Source organism: Antrostomus carolinensis, unplaced genomic scaffold (genome assembly GCF_000700745.2).
Source record: "Antrostomus carolinensis isolate BGI_N321 unplaced genomic scaffold, ASM70074v2 scaffold5299, whole genome shotgun sequence".
NCBI classification, from domain to species: domain Eukaryota; kingdom Metazoa; phylum Chordata; class Aves; order Caprimulgiformes; family Caprimulgidae; genus Antrostomus; species Antrostomus carolinensis.
Genome location: NW_010337729.1, coordinates 35,720 through 54,111, shown reverse-complemented (window position 1 = coordinate 54,111; position 18,392 = coordinate 35,720). Strand labels below are relative to the sequence as shown.

Below are 18,392 nucleotides of genomic sequence, written 5' to 3'. Positions count from 1 at the left end.
TGGGGGCCATTATGCTGAGCACTGATGGGTGCTGAAGAACAGATTTCAAAAGAGCACCGGTGTGAAGGAGTTATTTTCCATGGCATTACTCGGGCAGTGTAAATTCTGAGCTGTAGTATGGGGTTATGTGTGCACGACTCTCAAAATGACAGACTGAGCGTTTATCCTGCACTGAATGAAGAGGAGGGCCACAGCGGTGCGGCCGAGGATGCTGCTCAGTGACGCTGGCCCTGCTGTCAATGGAGATTTCGTGACAGCAGACCTGGAAAACTGTGCGCCTGTGTTGGAAAGCGGGAGCGAGAGCGCGCCAAGAGCGTGTTCCCCGCGTTTCCTTGGCAGCAGAGAAACAAGACTTGGGGAGGGGGATGGCGGGGGGTTTTTTTGACGCAGCCATTCAGGGAGTGCGTCTGTAACCAAACCCATCCGTCTCTGCTGGCGGGAGGCTGACTGAAGTGCTATTATTAGCAGGCAGGTGATGTCATGGAGCGTGTCATGAGGCCAGCCAGGGAATCCCCACGGAAGATGGATGGGTGAGGGGTCGGGAGGGGTGGAAGGCAGGACAGACAGAGGTGCCCCCGTGCTTGTGCCCGCACCCACCCGCGGGGGCCCTGCCACAGCCAGCGGCCCCCAGCCCGGCCTAACTGGGGCGTGGGGTTCGGGGTTCATGCTGTGTAAATTATCTTCCCAGCGTGGCGGCTGGCTGTTCGCTCTGAAGTGTGTGAATGTACTTAACCTTCAGTAACCTTTCCATTGTTTACTTTAGAGTATACATTTGTAGCTTCTGGCAAAAGGTAGGGATATCCTAGAGAGCATGTCAGGCCTCATGGTAATGGCGTTTCAAGAGGTTGCATTCTTCTTTCTCTTTTTTTTTCTTTCCTTTCCTTGTTTTTTGTTGTTTTTTGTTTTTTTTTTTTCCTGAAGGGAAAAAATTCCTGGCAAGAGAAAGACTTTATGGGTGTTTTTTAACTACATATTTCTGTTAAATAAAGGGTCTTACCTGAAAGCAGTGCTTACTGCCGTGCCAGCTTTGCAAAGACAAAGCCATGCCAGTGCTACAATTCCATCCTGCCGAGAATAACGTGTGCCATTGAGCAAACTCTGAAGGAGTTTGTAGGACCTCACCTTCTCACTGACAAAGATGTTAATTTCATTTTATTTTGGATGGATTTTCTATTGTTAAAAGCATATTCTTACAAATCTGTTATGACACTTGAAAGACAAGTGTTGCTTAAATGCGGGTGTGAGATGAAGAATTCATTAGCTCTGTACACACAGGTTTTTTCCTGGACATCCCCAAGTCAGCTGCAGAATCATGTTAAGCAGAGATTACCTATTCTAAACAGGATTGTTGTTTGTCTTCCTTCTTAGTTCTTTGTTTAATACTGAAGCTTATGAAGCACTTTAGAAGATACAGTTTCTATTTCAGGATGTCCACAATCAAAATTAAACATCTACCATAATAAAAACCCTGCAAGGATGGATATAAAAATTACAGAGAGCAGCTTAGCAAATGAAAAATTTAAGGTGAAACATGGAATATAGTACTTTCTTACAGAGAAGAAAGTTGTTTTCATATTCTTTAACTAGAAAACATTGCTAATAGCAATGTGTGTAAAATGTATGTGTGAGAAAATGTAACTAGTTTGCATTTAACATGTGCATACAGGCACCCGTGTGCACATGCTATACCCAAAAACTGTTTGAAGTATATTGCTTTGATGCAAAATCAAGTGCTTGAAAGTTAAGAAATGACAAAAGTGAGATATAATCTTTGCAACCTTAATTATGTTTCCTTGTGCATATACAGTTCAATACACTCTTAATTACGCAGCGATATTGAAATTTTTTCCATGAGTGTCCGCTAATTTTGGTTGCCAGTTTTCTAAGTTTTGCCAGGTATAGCCCTTTGTATGATCTCATCTGTTGCCCTACACGTTCTGCGCAGCTGGAAAACAGCGTCTCTAAACAGGCTGTCTCAGAAAAGGAACACACATCTAAGAACCTCTTGTGCAAAATTTAATTTCGCTCATATGCCCAGTATTGGAGTCTTCCCAGTATTGAACTTTTTCTTCCTTTATCCAGCCACTTACGGTTCTTTCCCTGCACTTCTCATTAGCTACATTTTCTGGGCTTACCTGGTGTTTCCTGTTGTGTAGTATCATGTCCATGCAACTTTAGACTTCTCAAAGTCTAATTTGATCTCAGCAGCATCCATATCTCCTTTCCAGGTTCCCAGTCCCCTTGTCATTCTTCTATTCTCCTTTTCTGTTGGTGGTCAGAAACCCTATTACCCTGCCTTTGCTTGCCAGCCTCCAGTTTTAACCATGAGAGCTTGTGCAGGGTGGCTTCCTGGCTACAGGTTCTCATGCTCACCTCTACATTCAAGACTCCCCAGATCAACCCAGGGTTGAATTACAGTGGGAGTCCTGCTCACCCCCAGCCTGAAATAAGTACAAACAGGAACTTCAGAAAACCAAGCAGTGAATGTATAGCAAGCTAAACACATATTTTCACAAATTTATTTGACCGAATCAGAATAAACACTGGAACAGCAAGAGTACTTTTCCTGTCACAGGCATGTCCCCAAAATTATCACCAAATCTCTTCTCCACACAATGAAGGGACCACTGGTGTGCTGGGTGTGGAAAGGTGACCAAATCTATACTTGGCTTGGAAAACTCACAGAAAAAAATCTCTTCTGGGGAGAAGAGGATCATTTATTTTTGAAGGCATATTCTTAGAAAAAGCTGGCCAGTTACAGCTGAAAATTTCCAAACCAAAATAGCTTGAGGGGAATATCCATCAGCATGACTTCCTGATATTGGCCAAAGCTTGGCAAAGGCACTGAAAATCATATCCTACAAGGGAGAGTTTAAGTGCTTAAAAAATTATACCTGCCATACGAACAGTAACCATTAAGAGTACACACTAACTTATTCTTTCTCAAGTAATGTGCTGTTTACATTGGTGCTATTACTGAAATACAGATTAACTATTCAGTGGCCTGTGACTGTATGACATAGAAATAATTGTATTTGTGGTTGCTTGTAGGTCATATATACACTTGGGGTCTTGGTTGCTGATGACCTCATCTAGAGATTGAAACACTTGCAGTTCCTATTCTGTAGAAGTGTCCCCGACCCAGTGGAGGTCAAGAGCAAAATGTATTAGCAAAGGAGAACCAGAAACTTTGCACGTCTCATGATACCACTTGCCTTCCATTTTTTCAGCTATTTATAACCAGTCATTTAGAAAGAGGCAGGGGGAAAATAACCAACCCTATAACCACCACCAACTGATAGAAATCTGTCTTGTAGCTTCTCAGTTGGATGTCTTCTTTTTGCTTTTAAACCTTTCCTTATCTAAGATTATATAAAACACATTGTTAATCATAATAAAGATTCTATGTTTGTGCAGACCATAAATACTGAAAAAATATTTTACTTGTTTTCTTTAGGTTTATTTAGATATTAATTCAGTTCTTGCTGAGGTAGGATAGCATGAACTTAATTGTTGCTTAGTAGCCCACCATAAGAGAAGTGTGCAGAGTTAGGCAATACATTTTGCAGTAAGTATATGGGTACACTAAGATATGTACTTACATGGTTCTAATATAACAAGATGTTATGTGACAATGTGCAACTTAACTCAGAAATGTTTTCAGGCTTTTTAGAAGTAATCTAGAATTGTGTTTAAAGCTCAAGGGCAGGAGAATAATCCCAGCTCACTCAGGGGTCATATATACAAAGGGCTCATTTTGTGTGAACATGATGATTTTTTGTATTATCATATGGGTTTGTTTTATTTTAGCACTAAAGCCTTCAGTCAACTGTAGCATTAGTTGTTGCAAATGTTGTTATTACTGTATTAATGCAATCAGAGAGCTTTTCTTAAACTTTTTTTGAACCTCATTACTATGTGAGCATAATCCAAACATGCCTCAGAAAGCTGAGGACAAGAACAATGTGGTCTACACAATGTGGATTTTACATATGCACTTGCTACTGAGACTGATTTCCAGATAGTGGAACATGTGTTACAGATATAAATGAAACACATATAAAGAAGGTGTTCTTCAGTTAAAAACAAGCTCTGCCTGTCAAGATGATGAGTGTTCCAGGATTCTGAGTCAATTATAAACTATTCTCTCTTTCACATACAGAAGAAAAGCCCGTACTGCTTGTTCTAATTTTCCCTCTAACAGTAATTTATAAAGTTTTTTTAATTGGTTGTTGAACGTAGAGAGTCGGGCACCATGAAATGCTTACATGACAGTTCAGAAAAAAGAAGGACCTCTCAAGCCAAAGCCATGTCTTTCTGAGTCTGTTAGGTTTGTGAATTTTTTCTGTTGGTATTTTTTTTTCCCCAGCAGCATCTAAAGATTTGATCCTACAAATTCTCCTCAGGTAGAATTGCTGCTGCAAGGCCATCAAATCCAAAGCTTAGATGTTGTTACTAATTCCCACTTACCACCTTGTAAATCAGAAAATGACTACATGAGATCTTTGGGGTTGGGGGGGGGGGTGTTTGTCCATATTTTATCATTAGCATATATGATGTATTCATTTAATGCCTTTATTACTGCTCAGTCTCATTGGGATAGAACATTAATGGCTTTTCTACACTCGTTGTCATATCAAGAATAAAGCTACTTACCATGGTTAGGGGGGACAGTAGTGCAGGTACTCTGTTGTTTTCTGAGATCTCAACGTAGACGTTTTTGCAGATGAAATAGATGCTTTGCAGAATGCCTGGCCTTGTTACATATGCTCTACAATGATCCTAACTACATTTTGTTAAGATGTCCATTGCAATTTTTACAGTTTTATTAGGAGTGTTACCTACAGCCTCCTGCTCAAATTCTCCTTTCAGTGATTGCTTTCTTCTTATCCCCAATTGCCTTTTCAATTTCTTAAATATAGTCTTTTGCCATGTGGTCTCAAAGGTGGCATAGAGTTGCAGTGTGCCACTAATAATTTGCCATGTTTGGCCATGGAAATGTCTGCCTTTTAGTGGTGAATGAAATTATGAATTTGTATTAATACAGCAGTTAGAATTTGTAAGGAAAAGCTTCTGGCTGAAATTTACCTTATAAAGGTATGTGTTGTGATAGTGGTTATATAAAGAGGCTGTGCCAAAGAACAACCTTCATTTACTCTGTTGTAAACTATAGACAATTAACTTTGTATCTCTGACCTCTGATATAAATGATCCTTCATTTAGATGATTTCTATTCATGTTGCTTCAGGCAGCAGATTAAATTCATGGTTCTAGGAAAGATGATGGCTATTACTGCACAGCATATTCTGTTCTCAGAGGATTTGGGGGAAGTTATAAAAATGCGGAGATGCGTGGTATAAGCAGGCTTATGGGGGCAAGAACCAGTTTCTCTCCTTGCTGATTATTATTTCCACTGGAATTTGGCTGCTACCTTTTAATATTTCCTTTTTCTTTAATTTCCCAGCTAATTCTGGTTCCTTGCAAGGCCCACAGACTCCACAGTCTACTGGTAGTAATTCCATGACAGAAGTGCCAGGCGATTTGAAGCCCCCAACACCAGCATCAACACCTCATGGACAGATGACACCTATACAGGGTGGCAGGTATGAAAAGGGCTTTGCTTCATATTTGGTTCTACAAGAGTTTCAAATCCAGTCTTTCCATTTCCCAACTGCTCGGGCAATTACCTGATTCTGTGGTGAACTGGACAGAGCCTTAAAAGTGGCAGAAAATGATTTCTTTTTGGAGAGGAGAGAGGGAAAGGGAGGAAGGAGTAGGAGCTGCATTAGCTTTCTGAATGCAAGAGAAGGATCATGACAAGCACCAGCGCAAAGGGGGGCACATGAATATGTGAAGAATGGGAAGGAAGGTGGAACCCAGCAGCACCAACTTACAACCACAACCTTCCTTCCCTTGCTCACCCTGTCCTCCTCTGGTATACAGGTCCAGACATTCACGCTCAGGAAGGAGGAATTCAAACTGGAATGGATTCTAGCGAAAAATTGGTGGCATAAGCAGGGAGATAAAGGAGATTGTTTAGCTTTGCTCTAGGTTGTTTCTAAGTATTAGGAAAGCATGGATCTAGAGCACTCTTCTAATAAATAGAGCAGGATAAAAATCTTTGTTGTTTTAAGGTGTTACTTAAATTCAAATTATGAGAAGCATATGTAATAACAGTGGTTAAGTGAAATAGCAGAGGATTCAACTGGATGGACCGAGATCCCTTTCAGTTCTATGTCCTGTGAGTCACACACAGGCTTAATCTGAGGTGAAGCCTTTTCACCATTTATTAAGGATCCTTAGCCCACTGAAGTTCAGCAAAAAAATTTCTTGTTGACTTCAGTGGGAGCATAGTTGAGTTCTGAACTATGTAAAGAGTCAATTCAAACTTAACATACTTACTTAGGTTATTTTTTTCTTCATCTATAATACTGCAGAAAGGATAACAAGAACTTTTTTTAATCATCTGTAATTCAGATTGAGTTTTCTTACACTGTGTAAAAAATTTTATTTTGCATTAAGAATAAATCTGATTGTTATCAGGGAAACTCCATGTTCCAAGCCAAATTTTTAAGGCCTTTAGAATAAAGTGGGCTGCAACCATGAAGGTTAGTGCCTCTCCATAACAGTAAATGGTATTTGGGAGGTAAATCAGCTGTTGCTGTTTAGTCTTTCCTCTAGTAGGAAAGCAATGGGGTGCTTGGTAAATTTGAAAGGTAATAAATATGAAACTGATAAAAAGTAATACTATTTTGACACGGCATGTAATTAACCTGTGGAGCTCACTGCCTTGGGGTAGTGAGGCGAACAGCTTATTGAGATTTCAGAAGGGTTTAGACTTTTATGTGAGTAATAGGAACATGCACAGTTGTATTAGATTAAAAATCCTGATCTTCAAGGTGAGTAGCCAGATAAGCTTGGGGAAAAAAATGGGTAGATTTTTTTAATGATTGTCCATTGTGAAAGTTTTTTGCATCTTCCTCAGACGTATCCTGCACTGGTCACTGCCGCAGTATCACGGACTAGGTGTATTACAGTCCAATCTGTTTTCACAATTCTTCTGAGTATATGATGATGTTAATGCCTCCTTTTTCTCACCTGCTAGAAACAGTGCAGTTAGTGTGCACGATCCCTTCTCTGATGTCAGTGATTCGGCATTTCCGAAGCGAAACTCCATGACGCCAAATGCACCGTACCAGCAGGGAATAAACATGCCAGATATGATGGGAAGGATGCCATATGAGCCGAACAAAGATCCTTTCGGTGGAATGAGAAAAGGTATTTTCTTTGTGGGAGCTTAAATGTTCTTCCCTACTTCTATGTAATCAAGATGTTCTAGTTGTCAGAATTAGTTTTTTAACTTTGCTGATTTTGCCATTGGTAAAATGGTTTCCTTGTAGCAAAAGGAGAGGTGCAGTGTAATTGTGTTTCATTCTGGTCTGGCCATGCTTTCCCCTCTCGGAGTCACACTGTTTATTTTAACAGAATCTTAAAAATGTTTGTAGAAATACATTTCAGGAAATGGCATGTATTCATAGGGTTAGATTTTATGCAGTGCTGCATGTTTCTTGCAGGTGGTTAGCTACTCTGCAAATCAGATGCTGGACTTCAGTGTTAGAATGTGAAGTGGTGAAGCAACATGCCTGGTTGTAGTAGGGCTGAACTGGGAATTCATTGTGTGGAACTGAGTGAATGTAAACTGTCTCAGTTTACATATTTTTCAGAATTGGAAAGCTAATTTTTTTCTTACTTGGACAGCCCCTGACAAAAGGTCATAAATACACTCAAAGTTTGTTTATTTTTAGAAAGCAAAAATTAAAATTAATGTCAAACCTGCCTCTTGCCCTTTTGGACACTTAACCTACAGATGGTTTTGTGGATATTGTAAAATGTGCTTAAAATTAATCAGTCTTGCATGCTTTGTATATAGGAAAGTGGAGGAAAGAACACAAGCAGGGCTCACAGTGGCTGCAAAGAGAAGAGCAGATGGAGGAGATGAAATTAAGAGAGTGGAAACTTAAAGGGAACAAAAGGGAGGAATAGGAATAAGAGGTCCAGAAATCAGGGGAAGAAAGATATGTGATGAAGTAAGGAGATGCTATAAAAGAGAGAGTTAATCTGATGTGATTTTTTTTAAACCTTCCCTTTAAATCCTTTTGCCTGGACCATGGACACTAGCATGACACAGTTGGAGGAAGGGAGAACCCTCTCTGCCTTAGATTCACTTTAGGTTATATATCCATGTGAGATTAAGTGGGTTTATTGCACTTTGTCATACATTTCACATTTATCCTGTCGAAACAGAAATGTCTCCATTCTGTATCTACTATGAGGAACTGAAGAGTAGAGTCTCTTCCTCTATTTGCTTGGGGATTTATATCTGATAATAGTGGTCAATGTGCCTTTTCTTGGACCCGTAGAATATGGCCTTCCTGCTCGAGAAGCTGCATTAGGATACATTATCCTTTCCATAACTAAATTATGGTGTACATGAGGCTTTATGGGAAAAAGAAGAGCCTGATTCTGACAGCTTTGTAATCCAAGCTACAAGATTTGCTTTCATCTGGTTTGTAAATTTTATGTTTGCGTTCATATTTAGCATTGTTCAGGGTGAAAAGAGCAAGAGCAAGTTCATCTTCAGCTGTGAAGACCACAGGGAAGAAGCTGCCTGGTGCCTGATGAGCTCAGTTCCATAGGATGAGATTACTTTCCTTGCTTGCAGCTCCTTAATATTATAACCATCATCTTGGTAGTGGTGCTGCTTCATGCGTTTTCATCAGACCCTAGAGAGCTTGTCAGACACCAGCTAATTCTCCTTGGCGGTGTTAAGGATCTGACCATTATTTTTAAATGTATCATTTAATAGAAAGGTATCTTCACACACCCAGAATAATATATTTAATTTCCCTTACTGTTGCAGTGCCTGGAAGCAATGAGCCTTTCATGACCCCTGGACAAATGCCTAACAGTGGAATACAAGATATGTATAACCAGAGTCCATCTGGAGCAATGTCCAACATGAGCATGAGCCAGCGACAGCAGTTCTCTTATGGAAGTGGCTATGACAGGAGGTGAGTCAATCTTCAGGGAAAAGCAGAGCCCATTAGTGAAAATGATCCACTCTTTCCCCTTCTCATTTTCCCATTGCATCTTGCAGAGAACATAGCAGCCTACATTTCCTACAGCATGTTACTGAATCACTGGGAGTCAAACCACTGGTAATGACTGAGTCTAGCTGTTCACAGAAAGTAATTCCAAGGCATTGTCACACCTTAGAAGTCATTCAGGCTGCAGCAGATCAGCATGTGGGTGTGTTTGACAGCTGCTTTCAGCTGGCTGCTGGGCTGGACTGGGCTGTGATGGCATAAAGTAGCACTTGAGTTAGTCTTCTGGCCATGTTTTCAGCTAAACAGTTGTTGGTGGGCTTTTTATGAAAAACAAAATGTACAGCCTAAATATGTCTGGTTAGTGATCTGTTAGTGATTTGCCTTTGGAAACCCTGGAGTCTGTTGTCTGAGCTGTAGGGACACCAGTCTTGCAGTGTGTCCATCAGGACCCTCCTAAGTTTGTGTTTCAGTGAAGTACACTAGATAAATTTGGTCCTCTTTTGTTTATCCTTTGGGAAAAAAAAAATCAGTAAAACGATGCCTAAGCATTGGTATAGCAAGCAGAATGGTTCGGGAATGTTTGGATTAGTAAGTGCTCCAGTAGGTTTTGCAGCTCTGGCTGTATTCCTGCTTTCACTTTAATTAGGCTGAGTACTTTAGCTTTGCTTTTTGTTTCCTGATGATAGCCAGTGTGGTGCAGTGTGGGTCTTCTCAGTGTAACGGCAGAGTACTTTTTAGTCAGTAGTTTGAAGCAGCTGATGTGTAGATTAACACAAGTGTAACCATGTTCTTCAACAGGTCACATTGCTGGGGAGTCAGTGAGAGTAAGGGTTCCAGTGGAAGGTGATAAGTCAAGAGAATGTTTTCTTTAAGGGGTGTGTTTTGTTTTATTTTGTTGGCAACTTTGGAGAATAAGTGCTTTTTACAGAATGAGGTTTCCTTTGTCATTTTTTAGGTCGGATCATGGGCTGGGTCCTGAAGGCAGTATGGGACCACCTGGTCAAAGCAACATGGTGCCTTCAAACAGTGACCCAAGCATGTACTCTCCTAATCGTTATCCTGGCCAGCAAAGGTGAACACTGATTTCTCTGTTCGTAATATCTGCAATAACCAGCTAATGAGTGCTAGCAGCCTCTGTGAGGGCACATAGACAGAATATCTGGCCCCATGGTGTGTTACTTCTGTTTTGTCTGTTCTTATTTAGGCTTTTACTGTGGGTTCAGTTTCCTGGGGCGGGGTGGAGGCGTGGATGAATCAGTTGACCTTGTGTAGCCATAGAATCAGAGATGTTAGAAAAGGAGTATACATCCTACCTTGTGTATCTTCCTGCCAGCACTGAACTGCCCATATTTTATAGGCCCAAGTTCTCCAGAGCAGCATTAAATGACACCAGTTCTGAAGCTTCCATAACTTCACCTGGCTTGTGGTTATCCTGTGGCTAAAAAAATTGAGCATTTAGAAAGTGTTCCCTTATGTGTAACATACGTGTACCTTTGATCAGTTTTATCTTATTGCACATACCATCTTGGACAACTGTAGACAAGTCCCATCATTTGTATTGTTCTTTTAACTGGTGTTAGGTAATTTCTCTCCATCCACATTATAATTTTAAGAGATACTGAACAGCTATTGCTTTCACTCTGGTCAACTCTCAAAAAATGTGAGTTTTCTGTGCTTTTGGAAAAATAAGGTCCCATTAGTTCTTTTAACATGTCAGGTTCCCTGGTCCTCTATTTCTCTGACTCTCCCTGATACATTGCTTCCATAATTATACTCAAATTGTAGATATGTTCTCACTGGTGGTGCACAGAGGAATTACTGACATACTGGTCTGCAATACAGTGTTATTTATCAGTCCTAATACTTTCCAAGTACTTAATTTCAGCAACCTAAATTTCATTCAGATGTGCTAAAAACATTGCAGTTGCACTGTAGTGCTCCACAGAGGTCTTAAAGGCCACAGGTAAGTTTCCAAGTGCAACACAACTCTGCTTCTTATGTGTATGCCTTACTATGTAGCTCTAATTAAAATTTACATGAACAGTAGCAAAATTATGAGTAATGTTTTTACATAGTAGTGATGTATTTAAATGTTACATATTGTAATGAAATGTGTACTCATTTTCTGTTACTATCATCAGACTAAAATCATGATTTCACTTTAAATCAGCAGTTAACTATTAATTATATTCTTAAATAATCCAAAAAGTAGCTTGCTTGGAGACTGACTCATTAAAACACAAGAATTTTGAGTTGCAACCTTTGAGCTGTACATTGGATACTTTTCCACCTAAGATGGGTTCCCAGCAGATGCAGCTGCCTGTCTTACCTCTTTGCTGACCTTACCCTGTTCCCATTCCTGACTGCTGCTTCTAAATCTCCCTGTTGCATCTTCACTGCTCCTCCTTTCTTCTCTCTGCTTCACCTCCTTCCTTCCTTCCACTACCAGCTCCAGCAGAGCTTACTACATCAGGCTCAGGACCATACCACACTCTACCTTCACCTTGTTTCCAAATGGCAGATATCTCCAAGGTGCAAGATCCTCAGAGTACTTAGCTTTTCCTGGTGGCTTGGAAATTCCAGCAGCATTAAGTGTTGATTTGAATGCTTCATTTTAGGCATGAACCATATGGGCAGCAGTATCCAGGACAAGGACCTCCCTCAGGACAGCCACCATATGGAGGGCATCAACCTGGAATGTATCCACAGCAGCAGGTAAGAGAGGGGAGAACAGCTATATTCATAATATTTGTTTAATAAATGTCACCCCAAAATTCTGTATACATTCAAAAATTTGTTTAGACAATATATGTCTTCTGGCACAGAGGAGCACTGTTGTTCTGGTCAAAATCACAGCCCATATGGATAAGCAGTGTATATGCAGCTATAGGAAAATGTGTTCATTACACTGGAAGAGTGTAAATTTTAACAGATGTTCTGTGGCTTTGGATGTGTATCAAGTGAACGTCCCAAGTTAATAACCAGCAGACTGGGAAAGTGTAATTCATAGGCTAGTAAAGTGAAGCCGTCTCAATTCCAGAAACAAATAGGGGAAAGCTGCTTGGCTGGCAGGTTGAAAGGCCTTAACTTAATGTCTTGCAGCCAAGTGAACCCAGCAGAGAACTGGAACAAAGTAACACGTGCAGCACTCTCAATTATTCAGAATGCTGTGGTGGGTCATATGAGATACCCATCTTTAATATAGATCAGATGGCACGTTCCCCACATTTTATCTTTAGTAATAACATGGTACAAATGCATGAGAGAGAACATTAGTATTAAAAATAGTTTAAACATTTGCACATTCCAGGTTCCCTACCTGTGTAATAACTATGAAAATACAAATTATATTAATTAATAAGGGGTTTTTGTTAGGTTTATCATTAATACCTTGTGGGCAAAATCCCATCTTATAAGTCAATAGCAAAATTCCACAGACTTAACAGAATCAGAGTTTCATCCTGCGTGTTATTAATTCATTTCCAGTCGCACAATAATTAAAGTTAAAGTTAGCTTCCAAAATAGGAAGCATTTTCTTAGAATAGAAAAATTAAAATACAAGCTAGATTTCAGCCAATTTGAAATAGTCCTTTTCATTTGGGAGAGAGTTTTACTAGGAAGTCCGGAGGGGGAAGCCTAGAAGAGAAGATCTTAAGTTGCACTGTACTGAAAATGTATATAAATGTCCGTTTCAGAATTTCTTGCTTATTTCTTTGGTTCATAACATCTCTAAAACAGGATAATCAAAAAACTATTTTGTTGTTCTTTATGATGAGCATATGCTAGGTGATTTAGTGGGAAAATTGCAAAGATCTATAACAGAAGAGTTTGTGATATTCCATGCTAACATGTGCAGGTAATATATTAACTACATGTCCATTTAAGCAAGGAGACAGCTAGAATTAGTAAAAATACATTTGGCCCTGTCCTGAAGTGCTGTTTGTGTGCTTTGTACAATGACTTGAATGCAAAACGCATTAATGCAAAAAAGCAGTGAAGAATGAAGGGCAAGGATCCTGGCCAGCCTCAGCCTCTCCCTCCCACTCGCAGAGGATTCCACTTCTTCATTTAGCTAGAGATTAGGTTGCCACGAGCTTGCTTTCGGTTTCCTAAATCTCACTTTATAGTGGTACAGGAAGAACGTGACAAATGGCCCTTTCAAAGCTTTATTTACAACTGGGAGGCTAGGGAATGAGCTGGGAAGGAGGTGCTTGGAGCATGAACTCCTGGGGCTAATGAAGCACTTTGATCCAGGTTTTCCAATTCGAATGCTTGTACCCCGAGAGCTATTATGCAGCAGGTGACCTCTGTTGGTGTCTTTTTGTTTTCTGCAAGGTCTCAGCATTACACATCCTCAGCAGAGACACAGACATTGTGCAGCCTCATTTTTAACCTTTACACGGGAGGGGCAGTTCAGGTGCATCACTGTCCTCAGCCCTGGTTATCATTAGGCATATTGCCACTACATATACAGGAGCCTTTTAAAAAGGCACGTGCTTCATTCCCAAGTGTCTGCTTTAAGCGCTCTGAGTCACTGTGGCAAAACAAATACCACCTCTTCAGGTGTGGCAACTACCAAGTCAGTTCTTAATGTATAAATTGGCCCCAAAGGTGGAATTTACTACAGCAGGTAGTTTATGTAAGGCAGAAAATAGGTATCTCAGATAGCCAGTCAGCTCTAGAGCAAGTTTTTAAAAAATACATCCATGCAATGCAGTAGTTGTGGTTTTATGTGCACCAAAGTTGGAAGATGACTTTATGAATCCCAGAGCTGTTTTAACTGACCCATGTTGAACACATACAGAATTTTATCTGATCTTAACTCTAGTACATTAGTATACATTGTGCAGTGTGACTGAGCTACAGTTTCCGGGGGAGCTGTAACTCTGAATTTGCCATAGATCATATATTCAAAAATCACCCATTTAATTCACATTTTTTGCTGCAGAGCACTCAGTGTAGTTTGAACTGTGGAACAAACTCCCACAGGAACTAAGGACCACTGCAAACCTCACCACCTTCGCCTCAAACTGAAACATGTATTTTTTTTTGTTCTGCTGCCTTAAACATAAACACATACAGCTTGTATGATTTAAAAACAACTCAGCTTCCCCCAAGGTAAAACAGCTTACCTCACATAACATTCCCCACTTGAGAGGGTGAGAAACAAAGAGAGAATAAACCATAGGTGGCAGCTGTTAGTTATATTGCTTAATTCATTACTGATCAGCAGGGTAAGAACCTGCATAAACTAGAACAGAACATTTGGATGTGACCATTTGCTGTAATAATCTCACAGTAAATTAAATGTGATTAGGATGATTTGGGAAGAGGAATGGTTGCCCAAACAGGACCATGTTCCTGGGAATTACAGAGTAGCAAATGCAGCAGAATATTTTCTCCTACTAATAAATTTGCTGTGTGTAGCCTGTGCCCTGTCGTAAGATCCAGTGTTTCAGACAGGCATGCTTGCAGCATATCTTGTTATTTTAAGAGTTTATTCAGTGCTTGTCCCTTGAAAAGGTTCACTGTGCAGTTTTGAATTTTTTTAAGATTTTTCTTCTTAGTAGACTTAAGCGTAAAAAAGAAGTAAAAATATTTTAGTTGGGGAGGACAGTTGCCTTTTCATGCATGTCTGAAGCGACCAGTGGAATTAATCTGACAGATAGGAAAGGAAAGGAAAGGGAAAGGGGGAAAACGGAAGCAAGCATAAGAAAATTTAGCCTAAGGGTAAGTTTCCTTTCTGTATTAAGTTATAAGTGCAGCAAAACAGAAGCTTAAAACGAAAGCACTGGATCAAGCCTAACTGTAGCGCTGCATGCCTGACTCTGGAATCAGCACAATCCCTCCAGAACTAAGCGCCTTCAGCTTCTTAAATGAGCTTGCAGCCAATATATTTGTGTTGGGTATGGAGTGAAAGTGACACATCTTCTTTCCAAAATATTTTTTCAGAACTACAAGCGACATATGGATGGCATGTACGGGCCTCCGGCCAAACGCCACGAAGGGGATATGTATAACATGCAGTATGGCAACCAGCAACAGGAAATGTATAACCAGTACAGCAACGCTTACACGGGGCCTGACAGGAGGCCCATGCAGGGACAGTATCCGTATCCGTATAACAGGGAGAGGATGCAGGGCCCAGGACAAATGCAGCAGCATGGAATACCTCCCCAGATGATTGGTGGCCCCATGCAGTCGTCAACCTCCAGCGAAGGTCCTCAGCAGAACATGTGGCCAACACGAAATGATATGCCTTACCCTTACCAGAATAGGCAAGGTCCAGGAGGCCCTGCACAGGCCCCACCGTATCCAGGGATGAATCGCACTGATGATATGATGGTACCTGACCAGAGGATAAACCATGAGAGTCAGTGGCCTTCTCATGTCAACCAACGTCAGCCTTCTTATATGTCATCCTCAGCCTCCATGCAGCCTATCACTAGACCTCCTCAGTCATCCTACCAGACACCACCCTCTATGCCAAACCACATCTCTAGAGCTCCAAGTCCAGCATCCTTCCAGCGCTCTTTGGAAAACCGTATGTCTCCAAGCAAGTCTCCTTTCCTACCTTCCATGAAGATGCAAAAAGTTATGCCCACAGTTCCAGTGTCACAGGTCACAGGACCTCCACCTCAACCACCACCAATTAGGCGAGAAATTACCTTCCCCCCAGGCTCTGTAGAAGCATCCCAACCAGTCTTAAAACCAAGACGAAAGATTACCTCAAAAGATATTGGTAAGCATTAAAACAAAAGCCAAATACCAAAATAGGTTGGGAGAAAGGGACTTTGATTTTATGTTACATTTTAAGACTATTTTGACACATAGTTAACTTTGGTAACTATAATTTGATTGTCTTCAGTAAAAATGTAATAACATACGCATCAGTGAAGATGATGGGTAAAACTCATCCCAGACAATCTGACATGAAATGAAAGCAATATTTTATATGGGAACCTGAGGTCTCTAGAAGTGCATAAAAAATTAAGCTTGCGTCAGATTTCCAAATGATACGTGTCAAAAGGTCCTTCAGAATGTCTGTTAAATCATCGACACAGCTTAGCTGAGCAAGGCTTCTGTGTTCTTGTTCCATGGAAGCTCGTGCTGTTCTGCTGTGTAATTTGAGTTTCTGCCTCCCTTGAATGGCCCGCTTATTCATTACAAATTATTTGTCATGTTTGTTTCTCCCCCTATTCTTTCCCAAAAGTATCTTATTTTGAATTTCTGTTACATTTCATATATTCAGGTTCTCATACTTCAAGTTCCCACACTCCTGACAGAGTATTCTACCTTTATTTACTGATTATTTGGTTTAGTCAACTTCTCTTAAGTTTTTACTATTATTTTGGCTTCAGCAAAATTGGGAAGAATGGCCCTGTTAAAATATTCTCCAGTATTAAGGCTGAGCAGAAGTTATAGAAAAACTGCACAGGACTAAGTGGTGAAACCAGGGTCTTAAGCAGTGTTTCAGTAACTATTTCATTTAAATTCTGCGTCCTCAGAATGTCAGTTTAATCTTTCAGAACTCATTAACCATCTCCGAGGATGCACTAATACTGTTTTACTTCTCCTCCTTTCTTGCTCCAGTAACTCCTGAGGCCTGGAGAGTGATGATGTCTCTTAAATCTGGTCTTTTGGCTGAAAGTACCTGGGCGCTAGACACTATTAATATTCTTCTGTATGATGACAGCACTGTCGCTACTTTCAACCTCTCTCAGGTAGGTGGGAAAGCAGTACACTTCTCTACTTTCCAAGGAAAGAAAAGTGAAATAAGATACCTACAAAAATGCTGCAGTCCTTTAAAATTTATTATAATTATCATAAATTTGAATATCGGGAAACATCCCGTTCTTATGATTGGTAACAGTGAGCAACAAGAGAGAGCTTTAGGGCGAATAGGGGAAATAATAAACCTGAAAGAAGGGTGTCTCTTGTAGAAAGGAGCGTGTAGGAATATGAGAATTTTAGCAGTGACAGACGACTAATGTATAAATTCACACTTGTGATGCTAGTACAAGGACAATCCCAGAAGACAGCAATATATTAGTAATCTTGCTTAACTTGTGTTTCCAAAAAAGGCTTTGCAAAACTATATTAAACTGAGTCTGTCTTCTGGTGACCACTTGTCTTATTCAGTAGTTCCATACTAGGCTGTGGGATTTTTTTAATTGCTTATTTTCCGCTTGGTTTCTTCTTCCAGTAAATTAAGTTTGCACAGAAATATCAGATTGACAACTTAAAGGCTAAAATCCACTGTCTGCCCACAGGATGCAAGTAACACAGGATTGAACAGTGTGTGCTTTTGCCTCACTACCTCCCAGCGTTTTTCAGCCCTACTCTAACCATTGGCCTGTTAGGTGGTAGTAATAGATGGCATGCTGATATTGCATATCATCTCAAATTTGTACAAATTAAATATTCAGTTTCTCTGCTCCAGTCATTCCTTGGTTACTAATAGTGTAACTCATAATTTTTTAAATATAATGACCTTTTTTTTTAAATACAGACACAAATGGTACATTTCATCCCACCTAACTTTAGAACTAGGGATATATATAGCATGATTAATCTCATCCTGAAGCAGAGATCTAAAATAGGTCAGATGAATCATACTCTAGAAATGACCTGTAAGATACCATTGATTATAGAGAGAATCTAGACAATTGGGTTAGGTGTGTAACTGTTGCTGGTGTTTGAAGTTAAGTGAGGTGAATCTTACCTGAACTCTATTAGAAATGTCATTAATGCACCCTGGGCATACAATAGCAGGCATATTTGTAAAAAATGTATATATATTTTGTTACTTTTGCATTGGACTCTTTTCAATGGCAATCAGGCTTTGTATGATGACTGATAATTCCTGCAGTTCATAAGCATCAGTTTATTCTTAATTCTTCAAGGGTTTGACAATCACAAGAGAATACAGAATGGACAAAAGGTTATGTTTTGCTGAAAACCTATTAGCCCACAATTTAAAAAAAAAGCAAAACAAAAAAAACCCAACACAAACCGCACAAACATTAAAAGCCAGACAGTCAGGCTGAATACATCATAACAGTAAAGAATTTTTAATAATAAAGCCACTGAGAGTAAATTAATACCAAGTCCAACTACTGCCTTTCCATAAGAAAGTGATTACAAGTTAATTAAGAGGATTAAACCTAAATGAAAACTATTTCTGAAGGGAGACTTACAGCACCAGGCTCCAATAACAATTTTTAAATATTGCCACGCAAAAATTAAATTATTCCAGTAGAGATGGGATATTCATCTAGGATG

The 18,392-nt window shown here is 40.0% G+C and overlaps 1 protein-coding gene across 1 annotated transcript in view; it reads left to right on the top strand.

Annotated features, from left to right (window-relative positions):
* Positions 1 to 5,347: 5,347 nt before the first annotated feature.
* ARID1B (AT-rich interaction domain 1B) overlaps positions 5,348 to 18,392 on the top strand; it is a 16,596-nt gene continuing 3,551 nt past the window's right edge. The window contains exons 1-8 of the mRNA XM_029086807.1: positions 5,348 to 5,354; positions 5,465 to 5,603; positions 7,106 to 7,278; positions 8,921 to 9,071; positions 10,063 to 10,179; positions 11,726 to 11,822; positions 15,060 to 15,849; positions 16,701 to 16,831. Of these exons, the coding sequence (XP_028942640.1) occupies positions 5,348 to 5,354; positions 5,465 to 5,603; positions 7,106 to 7,278; positions 8,921 to 9,071; positions 10,063 to 10,179; positions 11,726 to 11,822; positions 15,060 to 15,849; positions 16,701 to 16,831 (1,605 nt within the window). The remainder of the gene's footprint in view (positions 5,355 to 5,464; positions 5,604 to 7,105; positions 7,279 to 8,920; positions 9,072 to 10,062; positions 10,180 to 11,725; positions 11,823 to 15,059; positions 15,850 to 16,700; positions 16,832 to 18,392) is intronic.